This window comes from Mus pahari, chromosome 11 (genome assembly GCF_900095145.1).
Source record: "Mus pahari chromosome 11, PAHARI_EIJ_v1.1, whole genome shotgun sequence".
NCBI classification, from domain to species: Eukaryota; Metazoa; Chordata; class Mammalia; order Rodentia; family Muridae; genus Mus; species Mus pahari.
Window position 1 is genome coordinate 26,715,133 of NC_034600.1, and position 11,872 is coordinate 26,727,004.

Here is an 11,872-nt window from a genome sequence, read left to right on the forward strand (position 1 = left end):
AGACATGTCTGTCTCTTACTAAAACAGAACTGTAGATGTAATTCACAAAGGTTGTAAGTTGGGAAACCCATCTGTTTTCAATGTTGTAATCAATTTTCCAAAACGGGGATTGAAAAATGGGGAGATAACCATCTAACGAAAGCCTTTCAAAAACCACGCTGTTTGCACTGTATTCGTCTCTCCACTTACTGTGCTAGATCCCTTCTCCATGCCCAGGGAAGCTGACCTACGAGGGATGTCACCCTGGTGCTCTTGTAGCTCTGTAGCTGAGCCCAGGAGCAGTCTTCTCATGTGTGGAATTTAGGGGGAGAGTCTGTGGTGTGGTCAGAAGGTGAGGGAGGGGATGGGGGAGGAGGTGGGGTAAAGATGAATGTGCCCCTACATACGGGTATGGAAACACAGATTTAATACACGCATGCACACACACGCACGCACACGCATGCACGCACGCACATGAGCACACACACATGTGTGCGCACACACACATACACACACACACACACACACACACACACACCCACTGGAGCAGTGAATGGGAAGCATCAGCAGGGGGTGGGAGGGTCCTGTAGCAGGGATTGGCGCCTCACTATCCTTGCCCTGTCTCTGGCTGGTGAGCCTTATCCCTAACCTTAGCCTCTGGGGAGCTTCCTCATCTGCTGCTGACCCTGTCACTCTATCTACAGAACTGTAGAGTGACAGAGTCAGCAGCTAAGGAGTGGTGTGTACTCCCACCGGGGCCCACTGTAATAATCTATTCCAGAGACCGAGCATGGTTTTAGTTTATTAATATATTTTTTTAAAAAAGAGGGTGAACACAAAACAATGACATAAAAGTTCACAAGTGCAGTGATAACAGTTACATTAAGTCATAGACAGAACACAGGACAGGGAGTCAGTGATTGATTTAAATCAACTCAGGAACCAAGCTAACCATACAACCATAGGACTTCCATGGAAGCTATTCTACAGAAGTTGGAAATACTTTGTTTTCTTAAATAAACACCCTTTCTACTCTTACTTGCTTAAAATGCCAACATATTTTTTTAATCAGGAAAAGGATATGTTTTAAATTAATTTTCAAATTACTTTGTCAAAGGCATGATGATTTTATATGCTCGTTAGTCACTGTGGCATTAAAAATGCTTTAGAAATAATTTCAATAACTCTTTATACAGAATAATTTTTCTACATTTTAATCAATTTCAATCAATGAAATTTCCTTTCATTATTATTTTTAACCAAACTGACCTACATATTTCTTAAAATTGGACTTAAGTAAAACTTTGTGTTTGTTTGCTTCTTAAAAAACTGTTTAAGCTCTGCCTGCCTCTGCCTCCCAAGTACTGGGATTAAAGGTGCGTGCCATAATGCCTGGCTGATTTGTGTAATTTTTGATAAAACATTTGTAAATAAATAGTGTGCAATTTTGTAGACTGAAGGGCTTATGTATTAAAAATATACATCTTGTACTGTGTTTTTATCCTAATCTACTGGAAGCAGAAACTCAGATATTCAAAGCAGTTTAGCTGATAGGCCTTGCTTATGTGAAATACACTTGGTGACATCCAGCTGAAGTCAAGTTCTATGTGTGATGATGTATCTGCAGTGCATACATCACAGCTGACCACATGCCAGCTCTCTGTGTTGCCTGAGTAAGGGCAGGACTCAGTTATTCTCCTATAGTCAGTCAGTCTGTGGCCCACTACCTAACACTGTGACCAGGGCATGTGGATGTGTCTTTCTGTGCAAGGTCCAGCCTTGCAGGACAGCTACTGGATGGAAACACACCTTTCTCCGCTTGTCAGATGTACAGGCATCTTTCACGGTTACTGCCTCCCAAGATGGCATGCCCCCTACCCTGCCAATTTCTAATAGACACAGTCAGTTCACAGCTAATGAGAATCCTAGCAGGATGGGGTGGGCCTGGTGGCCCCCATCTCTGCTCTCTGGGAGGCGTAGCTGAAGGGGTGTGATGCACCTGATGCTCAGAGGCCTCCATGCAGATGGCTGTGTCTAGTTACCAGGCTTGGCTGATTTGAAAGGTTTATGACAGTCCTAGTGAGTCTTACGTTCAATCGTGGTCCATGTATTAAATAAGTAAATTACAAAGAAAAAGGATGCTACCCATATCAAAACGGGCTTTCCAATGGCTTTGATAACTCTTAAACTATGGTATGTTCAAGATGAAAAGTATTAGAACTTCCCCTACACAGGTAATACTGTCTCATCCATCTATCACTAAACATTACTATCAAATAATTTGAAAAAAAAAATATAGGCAAAAGCTGTGTTAAGTCTAAACTATGGACTTCTTCCTTATCATCAGGATCTTCAGCTGCCCGGTGCTAACACCTACCAACCCAGACTTTGTTTAATAAGTCAGAGAGTCAGATTGTTTCCATAGTAATGGCCAGGGAATAAACAAAAAAGTGTTAAAGCACAGATCCCCTCCTGCATGACAAATGACTGTGTGCACACCACCTACATATTAAAGTCACCTAGATACATAAGAAGTGACATCCAGTTCCTATCATAGCACTAGCAACACTGGACACCTTTACCTCCATTCCTGTCACCTTGCTGGTAATTAGCCAATCTATGCTCTTGATAGCACTTGTAAGAAGTATCCGTGCATATCGGATATTGGTTGTTTTTTAGATTTTGAAGTAAATACAGTTCTTTCCAGGGACTAATGGGATTTCCCCGCTGTTCACTTTCCAACCTTTTCTCGTGGAACCTTCCAGTAACTCTTTCCCCTACGCTAGTAGCTTTTTGTATATGCTGTTATTCAGGTGACTAGAGCAGGTATCCATCTTACTGGGCATCAGCTGGCCCGTGCTGTTGCAACTGTTGGGGTCAGAGCTTTCTTTGCAGCACAAGATGCTGTAGAGGTGCCTCTGGCACTCGGAGGAGGCGTAGTAGTAGATCAAGGGGTCGATGCAGCAGCTCACGCTGCTCACGCAGACGCAGAGGAGGTAAGCAAAGTAGGCCGCCTCTGTGCCAGGACTGTCGGAGAGGAACAGGTAGTGCACAATCAGGAGGACGTTGGTCGGTCCAAAGCAGACGATGAAGATGCAGAACACGGCAGCGGACAGGAACAAAGCCCGCGACTTCTTGCTCCGGTTGGCAACCGCGGAGGAGCTAAGGCACCGGATGATGGACGTGTAGCAGACGGTGGAAATGATCAACGGCACAAGAAAGAAGATCGCGGAGAAGACCGAGAAATAGTACGAGTAAAAGCCCTGCATCAGGTTCTCACTGAGGACGTCGTGGCAGGTGGTGATGTTGAGTCCTGGAACTCGGGTGGTCTGCTCCTTGAGGAGAAGGGGCACCACCCCCATGATGGCCATCACCCAAATGACCACGCAAGTGAAGTTGGCTCGGCCCAAAGTGCGCCAGGACAGGGACTGGATCGGGTACACCACCGCCAGGAACCGGTCAATGCTTATGACGGTCATGAGCATGATGGAGGCATACATGTTACCATAAAACGCTGCGGTGGCGAAGCGACACATTCCAGACCCGAACTGCCAATCACTGCCGGAGAAGTAATAGCTGATCTTGAAGGGGAGCACCGACACAAAGAGCACGTCGGCCATCGCCAGGTGCAGCATGTACACCACCGCCGGCTTCTTGACCTTCATCCTCAAGACGAACACCGCGATGGCCAGGACGTTCAGAGGAAGGCTGACGACGAACACAAACGTGTACACGGTGGGCATGAAGAGCGTCAGCCAGGGGCTGGTCAGGTATCCCGAGGCGTCCTCCGAGATGAAAGGAGGAGGCGGCGTGGGAGGAGAGAGGCTTTTATTTAAGTAGACGGCCCTGCCCTCAGGCAGTACGCTTTCATTTTTCTCCTCCTCCTCCTCCTCGTCCCCCAGGGGGACCAGTTCAAATGTATTTTCACTGGGGTTCCTGAGAAAGAATGAGCGGGGGTTTATCGTAACATCTGTCCTCTCTGATTCTGAAAGAAGAAAATTTAAGACCATGAGTGACGAAAACGGGCAGCCGAGACAAGCAGAGGTGAGCTTTAGTCTGTGTCCTGTAATTTCCCCCAGGAGCAGATGGCTAGGTTCAGATCCTGCACAGATGGACTAAGGACTTGGTTGGCCAATACACTCCTAGCTTGGAATATTACACAACATTTTGCTTGGATACGATACTCCTATCACTCTGCCGCTCCACAGGCCAAAGTGGGAAAGAGAGGTCATTCCAGAGACCTACCTTGCAAACCTCGCCTACCTAGAAAGATCCAAACGATGCTGTGCTTTACGTTTTATTTATTTTATTTTGCGCAGTAGAAAGCAGGCATAACACGGGGTGGAGGGGGACCTGGTCCTCTCCTTCCACCATGTGGACCCAGGAGACTGAACACTGGCTGTCAGGCTTGTTGACAAGTGTCTTTTTGCCCTGAGCCACCCTGCCAGCCTTCAAGCCATGCTTTCTCCCTGGTTGTACCCCACCACCTGTATGTACAGCTCGCCTCCAGCTTCTTCGACTTCTCTTTCCTTCCCTAGCTAGCTTGAGCCATGCTGAGAAACCCACCTCTCCCAAAGGAAAAACCCACATAGAAAGCAGAGAGGAAATTCTACAGGCCACACAATAGGGGGCTGTTCAGAGTCGGATTCAAGGCTCCCCAGACTGATGACCAAAGAAGCTTTCCTGTATCTTCAGTTTGCTTACAAAGTAGGATGTCATCGATGCCTTACCTATCTAGGTGTAGAGGCCCTCAGTTACCTCTTCAGGAAGCCTGGAGGCCCCGAGCCCCTCAAGTCAGCATCATGCCTCCTTGCCCAGCAAGTCAGTCTGGCAGCAGATGTGCTTGGACACTTACACCAGGCCATGACCTTATTCTAGAATGCTCTATGTCTCTAGGTGCACACCTAGCGAACTGGGCTCTCTGGAGTATCAACCAGATGTCTAAATACAGGCTCAGTTATATATACTTCATTCCGTCAAAATTATCCACTTGAGATGTTAGTCCAGAGGAAAGTTAACGGCACCAGTCAAGACAGCAGGCTTTTGGGAGCAAAGAGCTTTGCTAAAATCCTACATTTGCTGGGTGGGTGCTGGGAAGCTGAGGAGGGCGAACAGGAACCGCGGAGAGCACCAAGTCCCTGATGGCTGGGGGTGCGTATGGCAAGTGCAGCAAAGGCTGGATATGCCTGCCCCCCCCCCCTCAGATGCTTCCAGAGTTAAACCTCGGAAACTGCACAAGTGCAGTGGGTTTTCAGATCTGGGTTTTGTTCTCTTTTGTGGAACCGTCTTGAAAATGCACACTTTCAGAGAGGCTCTGAGATCTGTACTGCCACCATGTTGAGTTCTGCTTCTGCACAGCTACGAAGCATCCCACAGAGACAATCCTCTCAGAATAAAACTTTAGGCTCTGCTGTGGTTCACCGTTACTCCCCACTAACGGCTGGAGACACTTAGGATCACAGGACAGTAGAAGGCAGAGGTAGGACAAGATGGTATAGACTTTCCCCCCTTCTCAGTGATTTTTAGTTTGAGAGAGATCCAAAGCCAGTGTCCGTGGTACCCTGGAACACGGTCCTGTTCTCTGTCCACTTCCTGGCATGCAGATAAGATTCTGAGAATCTCCGGGATAAGAGTATCTTTTGTATGCCGATGAGCTGACTGGTGGTTCAAGGCCTCTAGATAGCTTCAGAATCAGGCCTGGTCACATGAAAGCCTGAAGCATGACTGGCAGGAGGGTAGGGGAGCGCCTGCTCTTGTTTGCGTATCTCTCCTGCCTGGCTGTTCATTAGCATCTTCCGTAATATCATTTCTGATAAACGGGAAGCATAGGAGATGCTTTTCTCTGGGTTCCTTGAGCTAGGAATCATGCAATCTGAGCAGAAGTCACGGGAACCCCTAATACACAGCCTGCTTGAGTTCTGGAGGTCGAGGCTTGGGTAACTTATGTTTGAGACAGACAGTCTTAAGGGGCTAAGCCCTTAAACTCAGAGCTCCAATTCTATGTTCCAGTAGACGGTGTCAGATTTGAATGAAATGAGAAGATACATGGCTGGTGTCCACCGGAGAATCTGCCCAAGGACAGACAGTATGGTAAGAGAGGAAATAGCCTTGATCCCTCAGGGCTCACAGCACTTAGGGAGGTGCTGCTCAGACAGTAGGGAACACACTCTGTTGCACTGTTGTAAGAGAGGATGGGGACAGCGGGTAGGAAATTGACCAGCAATTTCAGGGACAAGGCACCGCATCGTTTGTCCTTGGCCAGAGCTGGAAATGTTCTTGGTTCTATGGACAAGTTTTGTCCTTGCTGCAGGTCATAGATCCACAAAGTGTTTGGGGCCCCTGCCCTGCTCTGGACTCCAGTTATCCTTCTCTCTTTACACAGATGCCTAGAAGCTGTACGCAAAGGTGTGACTGAAGCTGTAGATCAGGGCATCACCAACCGCTTTGAAGAGCTTTGGGACTGACCTCTGAGTTTTCAAGGTGGAAATGGGTTTTATCGGTTATAATCTTGGTGTGATCTATTTGTCTCTGGATCTTTTTGTTTGTTTGTTTGTTTTTTTCGAGACAGGGTTTCTCTGTGTAGCCCTGGCTGTCCTGGAACTCACTCTGTAGAAATCCACCTGCCTTTGCCTCCCAAGGGCTGGGATTAAAGGTGTGTGCCACCACTGCCTGGCACTAGTCTCTGGACCTTATATGCTCAAGTGCTGTCTCTTCTTTACATCTGATCTGTACTCGAAGGGCCTGCCAAGGTCTAACAGGATCTATCTGGGTTCCCTTATCACCTTCCAAGGGCTGAAAGTCATTATAAATGGAGATGCTAAGACCTTATAAGACCTAATTCTAGCCCAATTCCTAAATGATCTTAAATCTTGAGTGGGGGAGATCAGGTAGTTAGAGAGGAATTAGTTACCTTGGAAGCCACTTATAATGGACCCCTCTCTTATAACCTATTTTGGACCCCACTTCCTTTTTCCTGGCTAAGACTACAAAGGGAATCATCCCAACTGCCCCACCCCACCCCAACACCAAGATTTAAAACCCCTATAAAAGGTGCGGGTGTCAGGGCTTTCTTAAGGCCCAATAAGGGAAAGCCACTCTTCCTGGAATTTGAGTGGAATGGGATTTGAGTTCTACCTCTGGCCCTGAGTGGAGATGACCCTGTGATCTGCTCCTAAAATGAGATCACCTACCATTGTCTCCCCCTTGAAGAGTTAACCCATTGGGGCCTGTCAGTAACCAGGCAGGCCAGGGCACCACTTCCCAGGAAAGCTGCAAGAAATGCTAAGGAGATGGGCAGAATAATTACCCCTCGGTGTGGTGATGCACGTACCTTCCCTGAAAGCCCTCCCTGATGCATCCATTTACAGAGTTCCTGAGGGATGCAGGCAGGGAGAGCTACCACTCACTCAGAGTTCCACTATGCAGTGGTACTGACATTTACAGACCTGCTATGGAGGATGCAGGTGTTTACAGCTCCAGCATCACCAGCATCGCTGAAATCTGCCTGCTTTTCTGAGTTTGAATTCAAATTGTAACCACCTCTCCCCCAGAACAGCGAAACAAAACAAAACAAACAAACACCCCCCAAAAACAAAAAGCCCACAAATGCTTGTTTCCCTGGCACTTTGGGTGTTCTCAGTCTCCACTGTTTACTGTGTTCCCTAAACCACTGCAAATCAGTACGCAGTTGGAGGTCACAGTACATAGCTGGTTGGTCACAAGTTCCATAGTCACTGGGAAAGAATTTCAGGAAGGAGGGGAAAAGTCTTAGGAAAGAAGCCCCAAATTCCAGTGCAAACCCTGCTCTGGGCTTTTTCTTCTTCTTTGAGACAGGGTTATACTTTGTAACCTTGGCTGCCTTGGAACTTGCTGTGCAGAGTAGGCTGGCCCTAAAGTCATAGAAATCCACCTGCCTCTACCTCCCAGGACTAAAGGCATATGCCACCACACCCGGCCTCTGCTGGAGGGTTTGGGTAACACTTGAGTCATGCACATTACATACAATCTCTGCTAAAAAAAAAAAACAAACAAAAAAACAAAAAACAAAATCTCCAAGCCACCAGCACTACCAGTACCACCAGCACTAGTACCAGCAGCACCACCAAGTGCTCTGAAGGCTGACAGCAAACGGATGGAGAGTCCAGGGCCAACCTTGGAGTATATAATGGACCCTGTCTTTAAAACAGTGGCACATGCCTTTCATTCAGCGCTCACAAGGCAGAGAGGAGAGCAGATCTCTGAGTTCAAGGCCAGTTTGGTTAACAGAGCTATTTTCAGGTCAGCCGGGGTTGCACAGAGAAAGCCTGTCTCAAAAAACCAAAAACAACAACACCCTGTGCTTCTGCTCAGGATGGCAGCCAAATTAACTGACTGCTAATGCAAAGCGCCAGTAATCAATACTCTGAAGGAATGTGCCAGAATCCAGTCTTCATAGCCCAATGTCAAAATACAACCTCAAATGAACAAGAATTAAGGGGCTGAGATTCTAGCTCAGTGACAGAACGCTTGCCTAGCATGTAGACGGCCCAGGGTTTAATCCCTTGCACCAATAATTCATAATAACAAAAAATTAACGGGGCAGCTGGGCACTGTAGCAGGTACATGTAATGTCAGCACTTGGGAGACTGAACCAAGGGAACTGAAAAACTGAGGCTAACCTGGGCTGCCATGTAAGTCATCCTGGCTACAAAGTGAGACCTTGTTTCAAAAATACCAATGGGGGAGGGGGCACAATGAACTAAAAGAACTGGAATTTTATTAGCTCTGCTCAAATCTTTTAGACAAAAGCAAGCTCTGGGGCCCCATTAAGAGGCTGCACTTCCAGAGGATCAGAGTTCAAGTCTTAAGCCTGTAAGGAGGTTCACACTCATCTCCAGTTTCATAGACTCACTGTCCTCTCCCGGCCTCCACAGACACTGTACATGTGTGGTACACAGACATACATGCAAGCCAAATACCCATACACATAGAATAAAAACAAAATGAAATCTCTGGGCACCCCCCTTCCACTTATCTCACACCTAGAAACGCTAACTCCAACTGGACTAAACGCTCGAACCTAATACCCCAAACGATGTAGTTTTGGTAAGGAAACCCAGAAGAGAAAGCTCCGTAGATCTGGCCCAAAGGCACAGGCAGCCAAAGCCGAGAGATGGGATGGAATCAATACAAAAGCTCTGTACAGCAACGGGGCCGTCGTCAGAGATACCTTACAGATGGGAGACAACACTACAGATCACACGTCCTATCTGATAAGGGGTTCCTGTCGAAACATCTACGGAACAAAGGGCTCACTATGGAGAAAACAAGTTTGTTTTATTTTTTTAAAAAAGGACAGAAACTAACTAGACATTTAGATAATATAAATCCTAAATAGATAATACAAAAAAATGCCTGAATGGTATGTAATAAAATGCTTAGCATTACTAATCACCATGGAATTGCTGCTTAAAACCACCATGGGCGATTACTCCATTAGGATGACTACCATGAAGAATGAAAGATTACCAAGTGCTGGCAAGGGTGAGGAGAAGCCAGGACCCTGGGCACCAGCTGGAGCTGGAAGCACAGCCATTATGGAAGATGGCCAGGAACTTCAGAAAACGAAACCCAGAATTATCCCCACGATCCAGCGGTCCCACTAGTGAGCATGGACACAAAGGTTAATTCTTTGATGCTCAGTTCTGTAAGCCTGCCTGGATAGAGGGTTTCTGGCATTGCACAGGGGAGAATTAAGTGCTTCCCAACATGCCCCAACACACACACACACACACACACACACACACACACACACACACATAGGGACCTTCATGATACTGGGAACAGGGACACGACTTGAAGTTATTTATCTAGCTTAGCAGACGGAATGTTGTCACGTGGTCTGAAAGCAACACTCCCTGGACTTTGCCAATACTGTTTGCTGACATGCCCTTCTCAGCACGTCCTTTGTCAGCAGCCCAGAAACATTATACCTCAGGGAACACATGGTATTTACAGTCTGGAATGGAGAAGAATGTATAATCCCTCAACTAAATATCACGGCCTAAGGCGTGTCCCCTTTCTTCCCACTTTAGATTTGATATGCTAGAAATTAAAAAAAAAAACGCTAGAAAAAAATATTCTTAAATGTACATGAACGTCATTGAAACACTGAGTCCAGGCAAGGTGGCTAGATACGTCCAACACACTCAAGACCCTATGCTGGAACTTGCGTCTGCTTTTCCTACAGTCCAAGCATGATTCAGACGTCAAGGGGAAAGTGTCTGTCGGCCGGCCAAGAGCTCTTCAGAGTCACCTTGCTTGTTGTGCAATAGTCACATCAAGGCAAAGTTAAATTCTGTCTTACAGAGAACGCAGCACAGCTCCAAAGTAAATTCTTACATTTCTCACTAAGTTTTACTTAAGGAAGGGTCTCTCTAAAGCCCCCAAGTGGTTTTGAGACAATGACTTTTGCATCCCAGGTAGGCCCTGAACTTGCTAATGTAGCTGAGGTTGGCCTTGAACTCACAATCGGTCCTGTCTTCACTCTTGAGTGCTGGGATTACAGGCATGTTACCAGCATGCCGGGCTTCAGTTTTGACAGTGAATATAGCATATTGCTAACTAGCTTAAATGCAGACTAACCTGGAGACCTGAAATTAGTGTCCGGTAATGGCTCTTTTGTCTTTGCTGAGATCTGGCTGGATACAGGGCACGGGACTGGGGGTGGGGTGGGGTGGGGAGGGGAGGGGATGGGGACTAAGATACCTTTCACTGTGCCAGGGCCTTGACTGTGACTCGGGTGTTCTGCTCCAGCGCTCACCCTTCTGGGGAATTAGCTAACTTGAAGTCTCAGGATCTTGCCCACATTCCCACAGCGAGCAGGTCAGCCATGGCCTGCATTTCACAGGCCAAATGGAATGACGAGGAGGAGGAGGAGGACACTGGAGAAGCATGGCAGAATCCAGGCAGCCGAGTGAAACCCTGCAGCTTTTCTAAAATATTCCAGTCCCTCCAACTCAATCAAACATCGCTTTGCCAAGGCGGGAGCCAGCATGCTCCCCACCCCCACCCCCAGAATGCTTTCTTTCGGATTTGGGGTAAGACCTGCACCGCACAGCCTTGGATACCTCCGGGTATCAATACCCCGTGGGCTCCCGTTGCCCAAAGAAGAGCGCTTTGTTTATAGAGTACTACATGATGACGGAGGTGGTCCAGAGTGTCTGTGTGGGGAGGGTCTCACCAAACTGCGGTCAAGCAGCCAATCAGGTGCAGACATAAGGAAGCCTTCCAGATAGACAAATAAATAGCAAGTAAAAGGGGTGGAGCTGTGACATTCCTGGGCTTGAACCCCAGGACTGAAGGGTAAGGAGCAGTTAAAGACGAAAGACTGGGCGGCATAGAGATCAAGCGCAGCATTGGAGTTCTTCCATCCTGGTTTGCACATACATAATGTTAACGGGCATTTATGAGACAATCAGGAAGCTTGAACACTTTGCATATTAGATGACATTAAGAAATTAATTACCTTCTTCTGATGATATTGCATTTATGGGAAAAATGAGTTCTTATCTCTAGAACTGTATGTATATTTAAGGTCATGCATTTAATGTATGCATGCATACATACATACATACATAGTTAGTTAGTTTTTTGAGGCAGGGCTTCTCTGTGTAGCTTTGGCTGTCCTAGAACTCACTCTGTAGACATCAAACTCAGAGATCCACCTGCCCCTGCCTCTCAAGTGCTGGGATTAAAGGCATGTGCCACCACTTCTTGCCTTATAATTTATATTTTCATTTAATAAAATAGTATATTTAAGAACAGATCTTGAGGGCTGGTGAGATGGCTCAGTGGGCAAGAGCACCCGACTGCTCTTCCGAAGGTCCGGAGTTCAAATCCCAGCAACCACATG

General features: G+C 47.0%; 1 protein-coding gene across 1 annotated transcript in view; it reads right to left on the bottom strand.

Moving 5' to 3' along the window:
* Positions 1–763: 763 nt before the first annotated feature.
* The window catches only part of F2r (coagulation factor II thrombin receptor), a 17,054-nt gene continuing 5,945 nt past the window's right edge, over positions 764–11,872 (bottom strand). The window contains exon 2 of the mRNA XM_021208510.2: positions 764–3,964. Coding sequence (XP_021064169.1) covers positions 2,757–3,964 — 1,208 coding nt within the window. The 3' untranslated portion in view covers positions 764–2,756. The remainder of the gene's footprint in view (positions 3,965–11,872) is intronic.